This window comes from Asterias amurensis, chromosome 7 (assembly GCF_032118995.1).
Source record: "Asterias amurensis chromosome 7, ASM3211899v1".
NCBI classification, from domain to species: domain Eukaryota; kingdom Metazoa; phylum Echinodermata; class Asteroidea; order Forcipulatida; family Asteriidae; genus Asterias; species Asterias amurensis.
Window position 1 is genome coordinate 19209698 of NC_092654.1, and position 21687 is coordinate 19231384.

Sequence of the window (21687 nt, forward strand, 5' to 3'; positions counted from 1 at the left end):
TCAAGTAGTAAGATACCTAAGGGAAGTCATTAACCTGTTGGCCCCCACACCCCTCTACAAGGTATGTCACTGTTTAGTTGAAATGTCAAGTCTGACCTACAATGTACAGGTACCATTCTAGGGCTCTGAAAATGGGTAGAAGTCGTACTATTTCGTGCTCAATCCAGTCTCATTGTGAGGTGCAAAAATATTCCAGGAGCAAGGGTGTGTTCAACTTTGTGACTTTCAACCCCAGTGTACGTACTGTACATATGATATGAATCCCTTGGGCCAATTTCAATTGAAGCAAAGCAAAAAAGTGTGCTTAGCACTTAACAATTTTGATTACTGGGAACGGTTACCAATTCAAAGCACCATGTCATGTGTGCACAGATTGTGACTGGTTCCCTGCTCATCTTTTCCCCAGTAGCAACTTATCACGCAATATGTTCTGCTTTAAGCATCTGTTTTAAGCAGGATGAAATTGGGTGCTTGTCATTACTCCACAACCCTCCTCTAAAGCATCACTGACACAGCTTTATAAAACTCGTACCTCCTACCATGCTCCTACACCACGGAGGCATAACCTCAGAGAGTGCGTTCTTACCCTCACTACTTCCACGATAGTCATATTTCTTTCCTCCGTGATCGAACACACCCAAGATTTACACCTACCACTGGCAACCCATCCCCAAAATGAGACTCAAGACGAGAAAATAAACAAACTAAGTGGCGCTGGGATTAGTTTTGGACACCTATCATAATTTATTAGCGCATTGGTTTTGAGGTTGAAATTTACTAAGAATTGCGCATACCTCTAAATTTGTTGGGTTTGAACAGGAGTGCCTTGTGGTCTTGAGTAAATTAAGTTCATAAATTAAATTATAAGTTGGCAATAGGATCATTGTTGTGAGTAACAGATTGGAACAGGCATTGAAGTGTACCAATAACCTTGAGAAAAAATCATGGTTGTAGTTTTGATGATCCTGTTTAAAGCCATTGGACATTTTCGGTAAACAGTGTTATCCAAGGCCCACACTTCGTGCACCACAACTTATATTTGAAATAACAGACCTGTGAAAATTTAGGCTCAATCGGTCGACGGAGTCAGGAGAAAATAACGGGAAAACCCACCCTTGTTTCCCCACGTTTCGCCGTGTCATGACAAGTGTTTAAAATAAATCCGTAATTCTCACTATCGAGAATTGATATATTGTTTTAATGTTTTCTCAAAAAGTAAAGCATTTCATGGAATAATATTTCAAGATAAGTCTTTCACCATTACCTTCTGTAAACCCTGTAAATTATTTGTAAATCTGTGAACTTAAAAAAAAACAATTCCGTACCGAAAGAGTATAATGGCTTTAAAGGGAAAGCATAGTAGTATTGGTTTCCTGAACCGTTTAATTGTTAAAACCCTATATAAAGGAAATAACCTGTGAAAATTTTGCTTACAAAATCTGTAGCCCAAAATCTGGAGTGGTTATGTCCGAGTAGGAAGATTAATTGAAAATTAGAATACACATTCTGGAAAATGTATCTTACATCAGGAACATTTCTCTGATTCAACTTTTGAGGGATAAAAACTGATATTATATTTTTCCATAGCCACATGATTATTTCCAAGTGAAAAGATTCTCCAAAAGCTATCGAACGCACTGCACTTTTGACAAAGTAACTTTGAAGTGCCAGCCATTAATTTAATGAGTGATTACCAAATGTATTAATACATTCCCTTTAAAGAAGGATTCAGACTTGCACAAAATAAAATAAATCAGAGCTAGAATTATGGGCCATCAACTGGGGACTTCAGCTGGGTCTTTCATCAACCTACATTGAAAAAAAAAATCAGACAATCTTTCCTTTATCCATCATTTTCCATCACTTACCCCTTAGATCAATCCCAAGTCTGTATTTATTTACCAGACAATTAAGTCAACAAACTCACTCCCCACCACAAGATACCAGATCTATAAAACCCCTCAAATTAGTCCTGCCCTAAAAAATATCAAAATCCATTAAAAGAAAACCACAAAACGTCCTCGTGGACCCTGGGGGTACAGCCTAGCGTGGTAGCCTGTGACTGTGAGAAACGACTTAAAGGGAAGGTATCTCTCTTAAAGCCATTATACACTTTCAGAACAGAACTCTTTTTTTAAGTTAACAGATTTACAAATGACTTACAGGGTTTACAGAAGGTAATGGTGAAATACTTCTCTTGAAATATTATTCCATGAAATGCTTTACTTTTTGAGAAAACATTGAAACAATTATCAATTCTCGTTATCGAGAAGTACGGATCTATTTTAAACACATGTCATGACACGGCGAAACGTGCAGAAACAAGGGTGGGTTTTCCCGTTATTTTCCCCCGACTCCGATGACCGATTGAGTCTAAATTTTCACAGGTTTGTTATTTTATTTATAAGTTGTGCTTCACAAAGTTTGGGCCTTTGGACAACACTGTTTACCGAAAGTGTCCAATGGCTTTAATGTAAAAAGAGTGAAAAAACACTCATTTTGTCCACCATACCACTCTTGCAAAGAGCCATCATGGCGGACAACCCTTTTTAGAGTGAAAGACAGGTACTTTCAACTCGATTTAGAGTGAAGTTTGTTCCAATTTCACTCAAAAAGAGTGACACAGATTGACTTTCACTCTCAAAAGAGTGGGACTGACACCACTCGGACAAGAGAGTGAAATTTTTACTCTTTCACAAAAGAGGTATATAGCTTTGGTGATCACTCTTTTGGTAATACAATTTTTTTATGGAGCCTACAGTGGCTTTCAATAGTAAAAAGCATTGAGAACCATTTCACTTCACTTTGAAGTATCATGGTTTTGTGAAAAGATAGGCCTATCAGTTTTACGCTTTAGTTATACTTTGCCTTTAAATGGTATGTAAATGAACAACTGTAGAATCAAACACAATGTAAAGATCCATGTCATGTTCTCTGTGTCCCTCCAATCATGAATTCCAAATGTTATCATATCTGAAAGGGACCCGGCTATTTTGTTCATTCTACCCTCAGTCTGTGGCTGCACCCATTTTAATTGCAGAAATTCAACCTACCCCAATGAATGTCTTTAAAAATCCTCCGATTTTAAAACCAGGTATAACAAAGACATCTCTTGTACTAAACTTCAATAGAAGTAAGTTACTCCTTACTAAAGACAGTGGACACTAGTGGTAATTGTCAAAGACCAGTCTGCTCACTTGGTGTATCTCAACATATACATAAAATAACAAACCTGTGAAAATTTGAGCTCAATCGGTCGTCGAAGTTGCGAGATAATAATGAAAGGAAAAAACACCCTTGTCACAATAAGTTGTGTGCTTTTAGATGGTCGATTTCGAGACCTCAAATTCTAAACTTGAGGTCACGAAATCAAATTCGTGGAAAAATACTTCTTTCTCGAAAACTATGTCACTTCAGAGGGAGCCGTTTCTCACAATGTTTTGTACCATCAACCTCTCCCCATTTCTCATTACCAAGTAAAGTTTTATGCTAATAATTATTTTGAGTAATTACCAATAGTGTCCACTGCCTTTAATAAACTTAGCCATTTCATGAAACTTGAGAATTCTTCAAGTTTACACAGAGTAGATTTGAAAACATATTCCATTTTGATTTGTTTCACTCAATAGAGTTAGCATGAACAAAAATTGTGAACATGTCATCAACAAAACGAGTTGAAACTCAATGGACTCGATGCAAAGTATTACTAAAAAACTAACAAAAAATTTCTTTCACGTTCCTTAAAAAGTTTTGTCAAGTTTTCCTTTAACAGCACACAAATCTTTCAGTAGGGTCTGCCACTTCTCTCCTATAGTGGGCCGCACCTTGCGAAACCACCTCAAGCTGTAATGTATCAGCATTACACTGCACAGAGGGGAACCCTAACTTGTCAAGAATCCCTCAACCATTTTTTTACCTGCTAAAAAAATTATCAATAAAATTCCCACTTTGTGACTCAAAAGAACTAACTACATGTATGTGGTTTCACACCGAGCGGGGGCAGGAACACATAGAGCCCTTTTTTATCAATCTTGTTTTTTTTCTGGCAATGAATTGGTTCTTTTGATGCAGAAAATGATTCATTTCCCGCAAAGTTATTGCTGATTAAAACCTGAAGAATCTATTGAAATGTAAACGGTACGCTTCATTGCAAGGCTGAGTGGGAGTTTGGCTTTCAGTTATATTCATTCATATTTTGTAAGAAATCTTTTGAAAGAGGAATCACCTGAGTGTGACGTGTACAAATAATTGTGTAGGGTTTGTGTGCACTAATGCAAGTGTCAGGTGCAAGTCTATACTGACGACAAAACACCGTTCTCAGTCATACATGACAAGGGCAACAAGGTACTGTCATTAAAAACACTGGACACTACAAAGTCCAGTTTTCTCACTTGCTGTATCTCAGCATATGCATAAAATAACAAACCTGTGAAAATTTGAACTCAATCGGTAATCCAAGTTGCGAGATAATAACGAAAGAAAAAACACCCTTGTCACACGAAGTTGTGTGCTTTCAGATGATTGATTTGGAGACCTCAAATTCAGAATCTGAGGTCTCAAAATCAAATTTTGTGGAAAATTACTTCTTTCTCGAAAAATACGTTAGTAATGTAATGTATATCTCAAGGCACCCCAAAATGCTAAGGCAGGTATTACTGAATTACAAAACCTTAGAAATATATAAACCTTCGTTTTAAGGACACAAGTGTCATGACCGGGAGTCGAACCCACACTTTGTTCCTGACTTAATTAAACATGCAACGAGATGAAATGCAATACATGAGTGCTCATTGACAAACAGGCCCTACCACTCTAAAATTTGTTCAATATCCAATCTGCAATTACCCATACCTTTGCCTTGCCCTTCGAATTCAACCCATGACAATTAGAAGTTGCAGTATGCTGAACCCCAAACAAAACGTTAAAAAGTACAAACTGTGAAATCCAAGCATCCAACTCTCCAGTGTATTTTTTCCCCTCCCTTTTATTCTCATTGAACTCCAGAAATTTTTCCCCAGTACAAAAACATCAACAGTGGTTGTGGTTATTTTTGTATGGGTGTAGAGTGGTGCAGGAGTGCCATTGTCCCCCTACCAGTTTCAGCTGAGGGGATCAATAGGGGTACAAAACCCGGTGAAGCGACAAATTACCTGCTGCAGTAACACAGTAGCTGTGGTACTCCTAGAATCAATATTTGCTCACATCTTGGTGTGGTTTGGGGTTCTTTATGGCCATCCTTGTTGCTCACTCTGCCTTTATTCAAATCAGTGCTCCTTTACATTGTACATGTACATTTAGCTTTGATTTCAAAGTGGCTGTGACATGAATTCCAACTTGGGACTGGTGTGGGTAAATTGCAAAATCACACGGGTTGATTTTCAAAGATGCTTGACCATTTTCAGCTACGAGCAAAATTTGCAGGAACCCTCTTCAGAATGGTTTTGTGGGTGTTTTAGCTGGTAATTTAGTGGTGAGAAAAATGTGTATTGCGTGTTTTAAAGACACTGGACACTATTGGTATTTGTCAAAGACAAGTCTTCTCACTTGGTGTATCTCAACATATGCATAAAATAACAAACCTGTGAAGATTTGAGCTCAATTGGTCATCGAAGTTGCGAGATAACAATGAAAGAAAAACTACCCTGGTCACACGAAGTTGTGTGCTTTCAGATGCTTGATTTTGAGACCTCAAATTCTATACTTGAGGTCTCGAAATCAAATTTGTGGAAAATTGATTCTTTCTCGAAAACTATGTCACTTCAGAGGGAGCCGTTTCTCACAATGTTTTATACTACCAACTGCTCTCCATTACTCATTACCAAGTAACTTTTTATGCTAATAATTATTTTGAGTAATTACCAATAGTGTCCACTGCCTTTAAAGAAGATGAAATTTGGCCCAGGACAGGTCAACGTTAAGGACGGCTCTGTGCTTTGTTTCCCCAAAAGACTTTTAACTGCTATGATATAATATTGAGAAGATAAACAGGTGCACCTATGATGAAAGAATAAGAATGAGATTATGCAGCTCTATGAAATAGGGGTCAGGGTTCAATTTTAAAGTTACAAAATTACTGCCAGGGGTCTCCACATGCTTTTTCAGAATTGCGTCATTCTGGACCCAATTTTTTGTTAGACATTGGCCGAAGCACGCTGGATTGAAACAAGGATTTCAAAATGTTTTCTACTTGGTGTCTATCTTGGTTTTAAACACCCTCCTGTGCAATCTTTTTTGTAAAAAGTTATTTATTTTTATTTTAATCAAAAAAAGTGCTTTGAGGTAGTTATTTTGCATACTGGCTGAAATGTGTGCGTATTGGCAATTCAGAGTCTGAGTTAATTCATTTCCATCCTGTAGTTTTCAATTTAAAACACCATCAAACATGATCAAACCAACCTATGAAAATTTCATCAAATAAGGTGATCTCTTTTGAGCTAAAGACACTATTGGTTATTACTCAAATAAACTGTTAGCATAAAAACTTGCTTGGTAACAAGCAATGGAGTATGTTCTGGAAGTTGGGAAAAATTAATGAGCTTCTGACTTTTTGGGAGGTTTACTGGCCACTAGTCCAGTGGTTTCCTTTTAGCCTTGTGTATCCAAAAGGTCTAAATTAAATCTGAATTGTAAAAAATCTAGTCTTTTGTGGGACAATTTTGTGTTAGAAATACCTATCTATGAAGCATTCTATAAAAAATAACTGCAATGTACAAATTTAAGTCAGTCACTGTCAAATATTCACAAACTTTAGTGAGTTAGCACGCCATGACACAAAATAACATTTTCATAAAACAGCAGAATGTAGGCTACTTCTGTATGACAATATTCTGACATTTATATTATTAGGGAACAAATTATTCCAGCAACTTCACATCCTAGCAAAATATTTGGACTGAATGTTTTGTACTATAATGATACAATTGCTTTTACAGCAACTGAGACAATTAAGCAAAACTTAAACACGAACATAGGCCTATCCATGGATTGAGTGCCCAAAGCACCTTTAAGAATACAATACAATTAATAACTGACAAAAAACATCAAAAAATATATAATATGTATGCATGGAAAATGTTGATGATGTAATTATATTTATATTTATATTTTTAATGAGTGAGAAAAGGCTTGAGACATCTGGATATTGATTGCGTTTTAAGCTGAGGTTCAAAAGTATTCAACATTTCCACAAACGAGGTGCAGCAGCAGCATTGTGACCATAGAGTAGTAAAGTTCGTACATCATCGCCTTCCGTCTTTCGTGGAGATGATGATGATACTTTTTAATAGTGGAACATAACAAACCTCTACACAAAAAAGTTTCCTTATGGCGCCACCACTTTTTCATTCGATATGAAATAATATAGTATCTAATTTACCTCAATGAGATATCCCGTTTTCTTTTTTTGTAAAAATGAGTGAAAAAGTGGTGGCGCCATACGGAAAGTTATCCCTCTACAACAGTAACACAGTAATAACAGGCACTGACAGCAGGAGTGTGTAGGAGAGAAGCCAAATTCTGCACAGTGAATGTGATCGTGGCTGGTTTAATTGGACGTAATAACTGACTTTCGTCCGACTTCTACTTCTAAGTTCTAGTTCTACTTCGGTACTTGACTGATGCTCAGTCTACTGAAAGTTTTAGCTCTGGTATGTAAGTAATAGGACGTAATTCGGTGCCTCTGCACTGACGCTGCATGCAACGCAACGGAGGAGTGCAACCTAGGCTACTGAAGTTTGTACACACACACAGTTCTATTGAGTATGGGGCGCCGTTTGTCCATTAATTGTTTGACACTTTTAAGGCATGTTTTTACCATGGTTTACAGCAATTGGATGTAAACCATAGAAACTGTTGCCAAATCCTGTTATGGTTTACAAACCATGAACATACAAAAAACATTTACAAATCATGGTTCATAAACCAAGAAAATTTACGCATCTTAAAAACATGGTTTATAAAACCATAAAAAATGAAGCATCAAATTCATGGTTTACAAATCATGGTTTACAAACCATGAAAATTGAGACATCTAAAAAACATGGTTTATAAACCATGAAAATTGAAGAATAAAAATCGTGGTTTACAAATCATGGTTTATAAACCATAACAAATGAACCATAAAATCATGGTTTGTGACAATGGTTTATAAACCATGAACATCGAGACTTCTTAAAAAACATGGTTTATAAACCATGAAAATCGAGACTTCTTAATAAACATGGTTTATAAACCATGAAAATTTACACAACTCAAAAACGTTGTTTGTAAACCATTAAAAAAAAGTGCACTTACAAATCATGGTTTACAAACCATAAAAATGTGCACTCAGAAATCATGGTTTACAAACCATAAAAAATGTGCAGTCAGAAATCATGGTTTATAAACCATAAAAAATGTGCACTCACAAATCATGGTTTACAAACCATAAAAAATGTGCACTCAGAAATCATGGTTTATAAACCATGAAAACGTGCACTCAGAAATCATGGTTTACAAACCATAAAAAATGTGCACTCAGAAATCATGGTTTACAAACCATAAAAAATGTGCACTCAGAAATCATGGTTTACAAACCATAAAAATGTGCACTCAGAAATCATGGTTTACAAACCATAAAAACGTGCAGTCAGAAATCATGGTTTACAAACCATAAAAAATGTGCACTCAGAAATCATGGTTTACAAACCATAAAAATGTGCACTCAGAAATCATGGTTTATAAACCATAAAAACGTGCACTCAGAAATCATGGTTTACAAACCATAAAAAATGTGCACTCAGAAATCATGGTTTACAAACCATAAAAAATGTGCACTCAGAAATCATGGTTTATAAACCATAAAAACCTATATGATCGTCACAATTAAACCTCCTTCCCAATTCTGATCGGTTCCCATTTCCCCCATGCCACGTGCGAGCCAGCAATGATGCAATGCACCATCACGCTGTGATCAATGCACCTCGTGTGTTATGCTGCCAGCCATAGCAAGCATTCATAGAGCTATTATTGCAACAGCATTACACAACAGGTGCATTGATCACAGCTGACACACATGGTGCATTGCATCATTGCTGGCTCGCACGTGGCATGGGGGAAATGGGAACTGATCAGAATTGGGAAGGAGGTTTAATTGAGACGATCATATAGGTTTTTATGGTTTGTAAACCATGATTTCTGAGTGCACATTTTTTATGGTTTGTAAACCATGATTTCTGAATGCTCATTTTTTACGGTTTGTAAACCATGATTTCTGAATGCACATTTTTTATGGTTTGTAAACCATGATTTCTGAGTGCACATTTTTTATGGTTTGTAAACCATGATTTGTGAGTGCACGTTTTTATGGTTTATAAACCATGATTTCGGAGTGCACATTTTTTATGGTTTGTAAACCATGATTTCTGAATGCTCATTTTTTATGGTTTGTAAACCATGATTTCTGAATGCACATTTTTTATGGTTTGTAAACCATGATTTCTGAGTGCACATTTTTTATGGTTTGTAAACCATGATTTGTGAGTGCACGTTTTTATGGTTTATAAACCATGATTTCGGAGTGCACACTTTTATGGTTTGTAAACCATGCTTTCTGAGTGCACATTTTTTTATGGTTTGTAAACCATGATTTCTGAGTGCACGTTTTCATGGTTTATAAACCATGATTTCTGAGTGCACACTTTTATGGTTTGTAAACCATGATTTCTGAGTGCACATTTTTTATGGTTTGTAAACCATGATTTGCCTGCACGTTTTTATGGTTTATAAACCATGATTTCTGACTGCACATTTTTTATGGTTTGTAAACCATGATTTCTGAGTGCACATTTTTATGGTTTGTAAACCATGATTAGTAAGTGCACTTTTTTTATGGTTTACAAACAACGTTTTTGAGATGTGTAAATTTTCATGGTTTATAAACCATGTTTATTAAGAAGTCTCGATTTTCATGGTTTATAAACCATGTTTTTTAAGAAGTCTCGATTTTCATGGTTTATAAACCATTGTCACAAACCATGATTTTATGGTTCATTTGTTATGGTTTATAAACCATGATTTGTAAACCACGATTTTTATTCTTCAATTTTCATGGTTTATAAACCATGTTTTTTAGATGTCTCAATTTTCATGGTTTGTAAACCATGATTTGTAAACCATGAATTTGATGCTTCTTTTTTGATGGTTTATAAACCATGTTTTTAAGATGCGTAAATTTTCTTGGTTTATGAACCATGATTTGTAAATGTTTTTTGTATGTTCATGGTTTGTAAACCATAAACTTATACACAACAAATACTTTACTGGTATGTAAACCATAACAGGATTTGGCAACAGTTTCTATGGTTTACATCCAATTGCTGTAAACCATGGTAAAAACATGCCTTAAAAGTGTCAAACAATTAATGGACAAACGGCGCCCCATAATTGAGTGTGGATACTGACAAGCCATTTCCAAAGTCAAAAACTACACACAACTTACGTTTGAATTCGTCTTTGTCCCACAGCTTCAAGATAAGCGATCCTGTTGCACTGTCACTTGACGGCAAACTCCTATTAGAACCTGCATTGCTCATCTTGAATTACCTCTCTGCCTTGAAAAGTAAACTCTGCTAATGTTTTCCTTAATCATCGTTAATGAACAACATCATAGTGAGAATCGGTCGCTGTGTTCAAGAGTTGTTGTAACCCGGAAGCCATCTTGGATCGTCTGTGAAAATTGTACCCGACCCAAAAAATAAAGTAAACTTTCTTTTGTGGGAGGGTAGGGGGCGCCCTCACACTTTCTTTGAAATAAAAGTTATGTAGGGGAACTTTCTTTTGCGGGAGGGGAGCTGGCGCTCTCACACTTTCCTTGGTAAAAAGTTATGTACGAAAACGCGTGCACCCCATCCCCACTAAATAGCTAATGAGAAAACAGAGTGAGATCTCATTATAAATTTGTAGACAGTTTTGAGAGTCCCCCAAAAGGTTTTAGTGTAATGAAAATGTGCCCAACAGAGCGTCGGCTTCACTTATACTTATAAGCCGCAAAATATTCTATAATAAACAATAGCATTGAAAGCCCCAAAAGGGAAAACTGTAAACAGTTTGGTTTGCGGGAAAATAATAATCACACACATTAGGCCTACCATAATTTCTATTATTTCAACTTTCTTTTAATAGTTTGCTCTAAAAATGCCAGCTTACTTGATATCAACAGATGAAAAAGAAGACAAATTCACATTTGGCCATGCTGGCAAGATTGTCATCATTCCGGACTAATTAATTACAAAGTTGATTGTTTTAAGCCAGAAGAAGCGAAAACAACAGCTTAAAGTTGGAGACATTTTGATCTAAACTGTTTTATTTTTAAGTCATTAATTTGCTCTTAGATCTTCAGTGTATAATTATCACTACGAAGCCATTGCATTATTTAAAAATCGAAATTTGGGATGGGTGGATCGATGGGTCAAAACATTTTCGAAAACAAGTTCGAATGGTATCTTTTAGAGGGTTTGTTCTTCTCCATTCCTGGAAGACCTTTGTCTTCCAGTCATAAATTTTAGGCCCTTTTTCGAAACCACGACTTCGGCTTTGGGTTCGGCTTGAGGCTCCGTTCTCTTGTCTGAAACCCTGTGGGCGTGTAAACGCAATTAAAGCACGCGCTTTTGTCAAAACAACCGGCGGGGCCAAGCTAGCCTGAGCCGAATCCAAAGCCAAATCCAGTCGTTTCGCAAAGGGCCTTAGTCTATTAATTTGTAGCCCCCAAATAATAGACTAAAGAAGCCGATGTGCCACTTTAATTCAAAAGAGGGCGCTATGGCGAAATGTCTTAGTCGTACACGGGCGGGGAGGGTGGGGGGGGGGTCTTCGTCAAAGACTTCTACTATTAGCTTTGTCTATCAAGGCTCTTTACGCAAGCACCGGCCCGCTCCGACTTCACGAAATGCATAGATAACGTAAAGAGCCTTGGACAAGGATAATGTTGCCTAGGCCTACTGGATGGGACGAACGAGGCACTTGCGAAGATTTCGTGACGCAAAGTGCTGTTGAACCTAATTTGATGTGCAGTTGTTTGCTTGAGTTGTTGATTTGACCATTGTGAGTCGGAAATTGCAACGGGATCAATCGCACTTCTTATCCTTCAAAATAAAATGGTTTTTTTTTTACAATAAAATTCCAATTTATGGAATAATTATTTTTGAAGCCCGTGTGGTATTTTGGACAGTTTTATTTTTTTGCCCGGGCTGCCGGGCGACACATCGCTGACAGTGAGCTCAAATACCATTGATATCTCAATGGTAGAAGAACAGCCACGCCCGACAAGCTTTTCGAAATTCAATATTCTTCGTCTTCCTACTACATACACAAGTTATTCTTCTATCTAACGACTCAAACACAAATTTGCGGTACATTGTGTGAGGATTAAACTAATCTCAGCTCAGATAATTGTATACTTTTGTTATGGCCAGACTTACTCAATAAATCAATTGGATTTCGGATTATCTCATTAGTTCACACACACAGGTGACAGACTTTACCTCCCGCCCCCTGCCCGCGGCCCCTCGGAAACCCAGAACGCGCGGCAAGGCGTGCATGAATGCAGCAGACGAGCAGGTGATCGATCGAGAGAGATTATGGTCTAGCGCCCTCCTTTGGTTGTCAAACTTTTTCCAAGCCCTTTTTATTGTGCTGTGTTTTTGTGTGTGAATTTTTCATACGTGCTGCTGGGTGGGTTATGCGAAAATCTGTCACCTTTTCAGTCGTAGGTATTTAACTGCATGAACGGAGTAGGTTGGAGCCACCAAAGTAACCAACACATGTTTCGGGAAAAACTCAAACCCGGTAAGCCGGTTTCTTATCAATCATGTACATTCTCTCCGTCCGTGGTTGACCACTGACTTGACTGGCACTGCGCCATTTTTGATGCCGTTTTACTTGTATTTATTAACATTAGTATAATATTAGAGGCCTAGTTTGAACACGTTTGCCAAACTCCTGTAGTGGAATTTTCGTTTTCCCCTTCAAAATGCCTTTTCCTTCCTCCATCCATGCTGCAGATGGACTGAAAAATAGGACTGAAGTTTTGGAATGGAGGGCAGCCAATGAGCCTTTAGTTTCTAGAGTAGAAGTACCAATAGTAATACTAAATAACTAATACCAATGAATTGAATGATCCAACAAGAACAAATTATTTTGTAAGTTTATGAACACGTTTACGTTTATGTTTACGTTTACGTTTACTTATACACTCGGCATACTCGGCATGCTCGACAGAATCCTTTTAGGGGTTATAAATGAGGACGTTAGGCCAAGGTTGCTTGATTGTTGATGCAGTGCAGATCGGAAACACAAAAATGCTATATAGAAAAACAAAACTGACTAGATGTTTATGACTATGACTATGTTTAATATTACTTTGAGATCTCTACTCAGTGCTGGTTTGTATATAATATAGGCTTGTTGGTCCTACTATTGTTACTACTACGCACAGAGGTCTTGCAGCTCAGATTAGAATGGTCATTGTAGTGTAAGTGTAACATTCTATTTAACTAGACCCACAGTAACTGCGGCTCTGTACTCTTACTTAATTTTGTTTTTACATACTGCATTAGTAACTATCGTAGTGTACACCTAGTAAGTACAAAAATGCAAATGTAGTTTTTGTTAAATGAGTACAGAGCCCCAGTTACTGGATCTTGCAGTTGTTTGAAAGGTTTTTGACTTGGTTGGAGAGAAAGCTTAAAAAAGTAAAGTATTTAAGTAGCCCCATTAATAAACACAGCTTTTTTTTGTCAGAGCACTATTTTATCTATGGATATAAAAGGAAAGTAAGCTTAAAAAGTGTGTTTAAGAAAAAACACTTGACACTATAAAACTTGTTTTTCTTTTAAAGTTAGCCCATCTTGTTCAGCTGAGTGTATGGCTCTCTTTCAACATCGGTCTTTATCATCATTTCAGCCCTTCATATGCCTACTTGTCTAAAACTAGGCCACCTGGTCTGGCTGTTACAGAGCCTCTCACTTTTAACATCGAGTCTACAGGTCAACCCTTATTTTAATGTTCCTACTTTTTTTTCCATGGACCGTCATGCCTGATTAGAGCGCCACCTATTGGCAGGAGTAGGAGAGGCAAAGTACAATTTGAATGGGCACAATCATCATCATGTGACAAGCGGGAATAGTTTGACAATTTTGTTCATTTAGAAAGCCCTATGATCTATCTATTCAAAGGTTGATCTCTCTTGAAAATCACATCATTTCACGACAAATCCATGGGGCACTTTGTAATTTCGAAAGTGATCCACATTTTCCCACCCTTTACCAACTACCTTGAAAGAGCCTGACAACACATTGAACCAGTCCTGTGTGGCCACTGGCCAAACAATTAGTTTGTGGACAACTTGTTCCCTTGATAAATGAATATCAATTTATTATTTTTCATATTCAATGATAAGTTTGAACGAATTATTTAAATTTGTTGTAGGCATCTTATGCCTCTGAAATTGTCATGTTCATGAGAATCTTAGCGCGCAGTCACTTTGCATGATCTGATTTGCTATTGTGTGAAATTAATGGTGCTCTCTGTTGGCAAGTCCTGTTTGGGTTATGAAACATTCACTTTCATATCATCCTCTTCATTTAGAATAATTTGGAAAGAGAAGTAAGGAACCCGAAAAAAGAAAATCCTTGTCCCACATTGAGAGGATGAATACTGCAGCATCTTTTGTCTTCTAATCCTTATTGGATTTATTTACTGGATATTCCACAGGTTTTGTGGCAGACATCCGTTTTCCAGCAAATCTCAAACATCACACAATCATTGTCATACAATCAAAGGAGACTATTGGGGCCAGGCCATTGTTATACCACAACTCAGCATGACCCTATGGCTTAGCAACCCCAATCAATTGTAGGTATCTATCCTTAATACCATCCCCAAGACGGACTATCTTTGTCACCTCCCAATGCCCTTAACAAAATAATCCCCCCCCCCCCCGACAAAGTGCTCCTCTGAGATTTACAGTTCATCCCACTACTCCTCTTCTGAATCTGATGACGTACATCGTGTGTAACTCAGTAACCATCCCCCCTTTCATCTTTGACACAAACGGGCAATGTCCCTGGACACAGAAAGTGTTGCCGTACATCCTCAGTCATAGTGCCTAGCTCTGTGTGTGTGTGTGTATACATGTGTGTGTACCCATTGAAGCATTACAGATGTACGCTGGAAAGTCTTTCTTACCGGTGGTATTACTGTAAGTCACTCAGTCACTCCGTAGCGAGGGTTAAGTAAGGAGTGCTCTGTCTCATCGATCGATTGATCTAGACCTCGGTTTTCTTCACTGCTGGATTTCACTCTGAAGACTTTCTTCTCTGTTGAAGCCAAAGGTACAACTATTGTCAGGTAAGTGTTTGGTTTTATAGAGAGCATGTAGAAAGTAATTACCCCATCTGCTAATTCAGCTTTTTTGTGTGTCTAAAACTCAAAATTGTCATGTAAATTGTTGTGAATGGTTTTGATTGAACACTGATTGGGCAAAATTATTCAACTCATTTTTTCTGATCAGTATCAAATCCATGACCAGATCTGGAATTACACAAAGGCCACTGATGGGGATGTTGCCGCTGTTGCTCCTGTTCCTAGCCTTTGAGCCCCATCAAAAGTTTTCTATAATACTTTGAGATTTTCTATTGAAAGTGGCCTTTGCAAAATCAAAATGGCTTCGCCCTCTAAATGAAGAAATTCCAAGGCTGCAAGGCAAAAGGAATGACAGTTTTTCGTACATTAAACAATAGAATTGCTCCCAGGAACTGAGATACTTGTAGCAGTCAAATACCAGTTCCCCTGTTGTGCTTTTAACAGGTCACTTTGACGAAGTGGATACAACAAATTGAAAAATGACAGCAGTTGTTTTTGTTTTGGACATGTATGTTTCTTTTTAATTCCTGTGATTACATGTATGGCACAAGGTAGGTTTCTCATAAAAAGCATTATTTTCAAAGGAAAAATAAATGGTGTATTTCAGATCGTAGCTTTGAAACATTTAGAGCATTCTTTGCAAGCTCATCACAACAATGAAAAGAAGGAATGTAAAAGTTACCAGAGGCAGGAATCTTTCAGCATTCAATTTACTTCATTTTGGAGGTTTCAATCAGGCAGTATTAAAATAACCTCTTGAAGTTCTGAGAGTAGTGCAGTAATCTTGAATAATGAAGCAGCACTTGTAAGGAAGAAGAAGATGGCTCACCACATTTTTCATAGTGGGGTGGTGTTGGCTTGATGACTGTTGATAACATGAGTTGTAATTAAAGAAACAGGACTTTGTTGGAAGTTATCTTGTCATTGTGATATTTAAACACTCGGTATGTTAAAACTGATCCAAATTTTAACGGTGCGCTTGTACAAGTAATCTAGGGTCTCAAAGAAAACTGAAATCTGGGATTGGGCATTCTATGAATGCATTTCAACAGAAGGGACCGCGCTAAAATGCTTTTAAAATGGAGGGGGCTATCTTACTCAATCTGAAATCTGTTGGAGTCTGCTGCACATTGTGAACTACATGTATGTTGTTTACCTTTACCTTAAGCAAACATTTCAGAAGTTTACTCTGTAGTAAGACCTTCCTGCAAAGCAGCCAATTAACTAAGATTATCCTGAGGCTTTCAACTACTTAGTATCCACAAATCTTGAAAGACTTTTTTAAAGTGTGTAATGTATGAACCACTGCTCTACAACATCAAAAGTGGAGCGAAAAGTAAAACTTGAAAAGAGCAAACATTGGTCCCTGTAACATCTAGCCCTATACACTCTAAAGTGAATATGGAAAACAGGCTTTTAGCTTTAGTTAAATAAATGTCCGGGTTTTGAGGAACGTCAAGTTGTCAAACAACTGGTTCCACCTACTCAAAAGATATTTATACATTTGTGCATGTCATCACATACCTCACTTTTTTCTTCTTTTTTTTGGTGTGTGGGGGGGGGGTATTTTCCTTAGCTCGGGACATTTTTACCATGATTACTGGAGCCCATTTGCGCATTCCAATGAGAAAATGACAACAAAAGACTGATTTTTTTTCTGAAGAATTGGCTGTATGGTTGCTTGAGCTCTCACCAAACTGCAAAACTCTTAAGCAAGCTCCCAGGCACTGTGGTCTGATTATGATCAGTGTGGCGATTGGTTCACTCCTAAGAAAGACTTCCCCCAAACTTTCTTTAGTATATTGTGACATGGGGCTGGGGGGAACTAGCTGAAAATGAGCATTAAGTTCATTGTAAAGAATTCTTTTGTTGTGGGATCTCTTGACTTACTGGGGCCTTGTCAACTCATTTGGGGCATCTTTGAGAGGTTGTTTACGTGGTTTTTGCTCTTTTGAAGTCTTCCTCAGAGTCGCTACTGCTTCTGCCTGGTACCATTGAGCAAGCTGGTGCTCACCTTTGTTTCCTCACCATACAGCCCTGACCCTCTGCTTCAGCCATTGGAGAGTTTTTTTTTTTTTCTTTTTCGTGAAAGCAGATTATCTGACAGGGTGGCAATGTACTTTTTGAAAGCTGATGGTTTTCAAACCTGCCTTGAGGCTAATGGAACAATTAATTATCTGGAAGGAACTGAATTCATTGTTTGTTAAAATTGTGTAATTTGTCATGTATTCACATGGAGAACAAAGACATCCTTTCAATTTGATTTGCTTTGTCACTGACGCACTTGTAACTTCCACCATGGTTTTGTTTATTTCAATTGTATCATCCTGCTTGCTATAATAACCTATGGTGACTTGTAAAAGCACTGGACACCTTTGGTAGTCAAAAACCAGTGCTCTCACTTGGTGTATCCCAACATATGCTTAAAATAATAAACCTGTGAGAATTTTGACTAAATTGGTCATCAAAGTTGCAAGAGAATGAAAGTTGCAAGCTTCATAATGAAAGGAAAAAAACCTTGTCCATACAAATTTGTGTTCTGCGTTACTTCAGATGGAGCAGTTTGTCACAATGTTTTATAATATCAACAGCTATCCATTGCTCATTACCAGGTTTTTATGCTAACAATTGTTCTGAGTAATTACCGATAGTGTCGGACTGTCCAGTGCCTTTAAACTTTCTTCTTTGGTGTTCGTCCTACACTTTTTCAACCGAGAGCTGTGTTGATATGAGTTGAATGTCTTATGGAATAGCAAAAGGTTTAGTAGAGAGGGAAGGAGAAGCTCTCTGTAATATATCTGATTGTCCGATTAGCAATGCGATTAGATATATAAACTTGATACAATCAGTTTGGATTTATTATAAATCCACTTCACTGAATTGTGGGTGGGGGGCCTACATGTGTCCAAGGTCCAATTAAGTTTTGTGACCACGCTTTTTCAATTATTCATTTATTCCTTGTGAAAAAGGCAAAACAAATTACAAAATTTTGTAAAATATCACTGTGTTTCATCCCCTTCAAGTCACAAAAAATATTTTAGCATTTTTGTGAAATTGTTTTACTTATTTCTAAAAAACTACGGCACCTCAGCAAGTAATATTTCGAGGGAAGCCTTCTACCGTCATTATCTTCAAACTGTGTATGTTTGATGTAAATCTGTGGACATTGTGTTTTGTGTTACGAAAAGATCCCCAACCACTTAACATGAAAGTTAATGTACATTTTATTAGGACTTAATTGGCAATGGAGTTGAGCAAGTTAATTCTACTTTTTGTTGTAATAGTTAGGCACCAACAAAGCAGATACTAAAAACGTTTTTCTTTTTTTTTAAATTAATTAAACTGTCAAGGAATGTTGGGGTGGAGTTGGAAGAAAATGGGAGGACAGACCTTTAGATCAGTTGTTAAAATACTGTAATGTGTATCAGTAATCTGCCAGGAATATAATTGTTTACGTAAAAAGTTGATATTGAAAGAGTTTGTAAAGCTGGCAATACAATACAATCTTTTTTGAATCTTTAAATAGAAACCATCGATTGTCTTAACCTTTATCCTCCGTAGTATGAGCATTTTTTAAATTTCCAATCCCAGTAGCAATTACATTTACCTCCTTGACATCAATGTCTTAAGAAAACATCAGCTCAAACTCTCTCCTCGGTTAAAGAGATGCTCTGACTAATTTATGCGTATTATTTCAAGGCTGAAATTATTATCGCAATTACGTTTTTATGAGCTTTTCCTTCCTCCCGGTCTGCCGCAATGGATAGCCTCGGCGATCCCAACCATTTAGACAAGCTCTTTTATATCAAACTGTCCTAAAATGCTTGCAGGTTCGTTAATTGTTCAGGAGAAAAAGTTCATTCACTCTTTTTCTTGTCATCACTTCCCGTTTCATGAAGTAAAGACAGTCATGAAAAGGTTAAGTTGCGTTTTATAATTTTGTTTTTTAAATGGATGTAAAACTCAAGGGGAGCTATTGATATGAAATATTAAAATAATTTGCATTTAACTATTGCTGTAAAAAAATTGTATTTCAAACTATATACAAATGAACATAAATTGTTTATTTTAAAATTTAAAATTAACATGTTACTAAATTTGTTGGAGTACAATGTCGTTACACTTTATTCAGTTAAAGACACTGGTCACTATTGGTTATTGTGAAAGACCATACTTATCACTTGGTGTATCTCAATAAATGCATAAAATAACAAAAGCTGTGAAAATTTGAACTCAATTGGTCGTCGAAAAAACCCTGGTCACACGGAGTTATGCGCTTTCAGATGCTTGATTTTGAGACCTCAAAATCTAATTCTGAGGTCTCAAAATCAAATTCGTGGAAAATTGCTTCTTTCTCAAAAACTATGTTATTTCATACTATCAACAGCTCCCCATTACTAATTACCAATAATGTCCACTGCCTTTAAATGAGCGATTGTAAAGATTTGAAGCAAACCATTGCAAAGGTCACTTCTCATAACCTTCTGTCCATCTCTAATGAATAGTCTAATGAAGTTATACAAGTGTCAACAATTCTGTCATCCTTAATCTAACTTTGTTTTTTTATCGAGTCAACTTAGCCATTTTATTTTCCTCTTTAATTTTGTATCTTTCATTATCCACACAGAATGATGAGGATAAAATTGTTAAGCAGTTGCTTTTCTTCTAAAGTTTTGAAATAAATCATTATGAAAAAAGTACCCTTTGGTTTCTGATAAATAGTCTATCAAAATACAAATGGTAATTTCATCCTTTTAAATTAAATCTAAGTCTTTTTAGCAAGTCAAATCAGCCATTTTTCTTGGACAAAATGGATGAGATAAATAACCATCACTGTCACTTTTAATCTGCCAAGCCCTGAGTGCTTTTGGACCCCTTCAAATACTTCTCTAAGATCAAGAGAGTGTAATTACTGTCTTAATGTATGTTGGAAACAGACTCACACAGGAAAAGCATCATTCAGTTTTTGACACAGGTAATTTACAACATCTCAGAATATGGCACACCGTTTAAAGGATGAGAAATGTCATGCACTATATAACAAATGTTTTCAATAAGTTTTTGTGTTTTTAACTTGCTTTGTAAACGCTCCAAAACATTCAGGTCTTTTTTAAAAATATTCTTTGAAAGTAAGATAAGTGGGGATTTGTATATCATTGTACATGATTTGTAAAGTGACAAAGGTGATACATGATTTAAAAACCCTCCTCGCATTAAACAAATTATAATTCAAACAAATTTGTGGGATGATTAGTTGAATGCAATCAATTGATTGTCATGAACAACCAAACTTAAGATATAAACAGGCACAGATAGTCAAACAGTTGAATTCCTGCCCCACAAACCCCACCAAAAAATATACATCTTTGCTCTCTTTCGTGAGGACTAAAACAAAGTGTACTGAGGTTTATGTGCTGTTTCAATTTGGATTCTTGAGGCAGATTTAGAGCTCGATTGAACCCCCGAAAAACTCCATTATTTACTTTCCCTGAGGTTTAAGTAGAAATTGTTGGGTCAATTATTCCTGAACAGTGTGGCCTTGTGCACACTACCCATTCCCTAAAGAGGAAGCAAAAAAAAAAAAGAAACCTTCTCTATGTTTCCGTTATGCCCCCTTCCCCCCACGAAATCCGAACCGGAAGAGACGAAAAAAGACCACCCGATCGATAGAAACCGGTGAAAATGCCTTCTATTTTGCGAGTCAGACAACCAGGGGTGAGAGTCTGTAAGCGAAATGTAACCACAAATGCATTAGCTGTCTCTGGGTAGTGATTTTAGCTCTTGAGAAGCTCACTTGCCGGGTTGTCTTTACAGGGCGTCACAGACATTCAAGGAGTCCTTGGCAATCGAGGGTCCTTATGCCAAGTCTGTTGGGTGATGTGCACTAAAGGGTGGCCCAGAGTCCATAGCACCTTTGCTAAAAAGACCTGGCCCAGAGAGTCTCTGTATCTTTGACTTGGGGGATAATCAGCATGGATTCTTTATAATGTTAGGACAATCGGGAAAAATCTTTTGTCGTTTATGTGAGCATCTTTTGAAGAGAAGTACTGTAAAGTGCCACTCTTCAGATCTGGCCGTAGATGGTGGATTTTTGTTTTTAAGTCCCCCCCCCCCCCCCCGACCACCCCATGACAGAAACTTATGTGAGGTGTTTCAGGGCAAAACCTTAAATTTGCCAGGTTAATGTCTTTAACATGTTTGTCATCAAGCTTTAACCTTTTTGACATCAAATTAAGAAAATAAAAATAGTCAACTTTGCAATGCATTAGTTTTCGATCATGATCAGGC

At 37.0% G+C, this 21687-nt stretch overlaps 2 protein-coding genes across 3 annotated transcripts in view; one reads left to right on the forward strand and one right to left on the reverse strand.

The window, feature by feature from the left end:
- Positions 1 to 10708, reverse strand: part of LOC139939945 (uncharacterized) — a 46816-nt gene extending 36108 nt beyond the window's left edge. The window contains exon 1 of the mRNA XM_071936113.1: positions 10478 to 10708. Coding sequence (XP_071792214.1) covers positions 10478 to 10571 — 94 coding nt within the window. The 5' untranslated portion in view covers positions 10572 to 10708. The remainder of the gene's footprint in view (positions 1 to 10477) is intronic.
- Positions 10709 to 12661: 1953 nt separating this feature from the next.
- The window catches only part of LOC139939438 (excitatory amino acid transporter-like), a 109536-nt gene continuing 100510 nt past the window's right edge, over positions 12662 to 21687 (forward strand). Inside the window, exon 1 of one of the 2 annotated variants that reach the window (XM_071935350.1) lies at positions 12662 to 12822. The gene's annotated coding sequence lies outside the window, so the exon portion shown is untranslated. Of the gene's footprint in view, positions 12823 to 15185; positions 15385 to 21687 lie in introns of those variants that run through there. The other variant, XM_071935349.1, reaches the window with a different exon arrangement.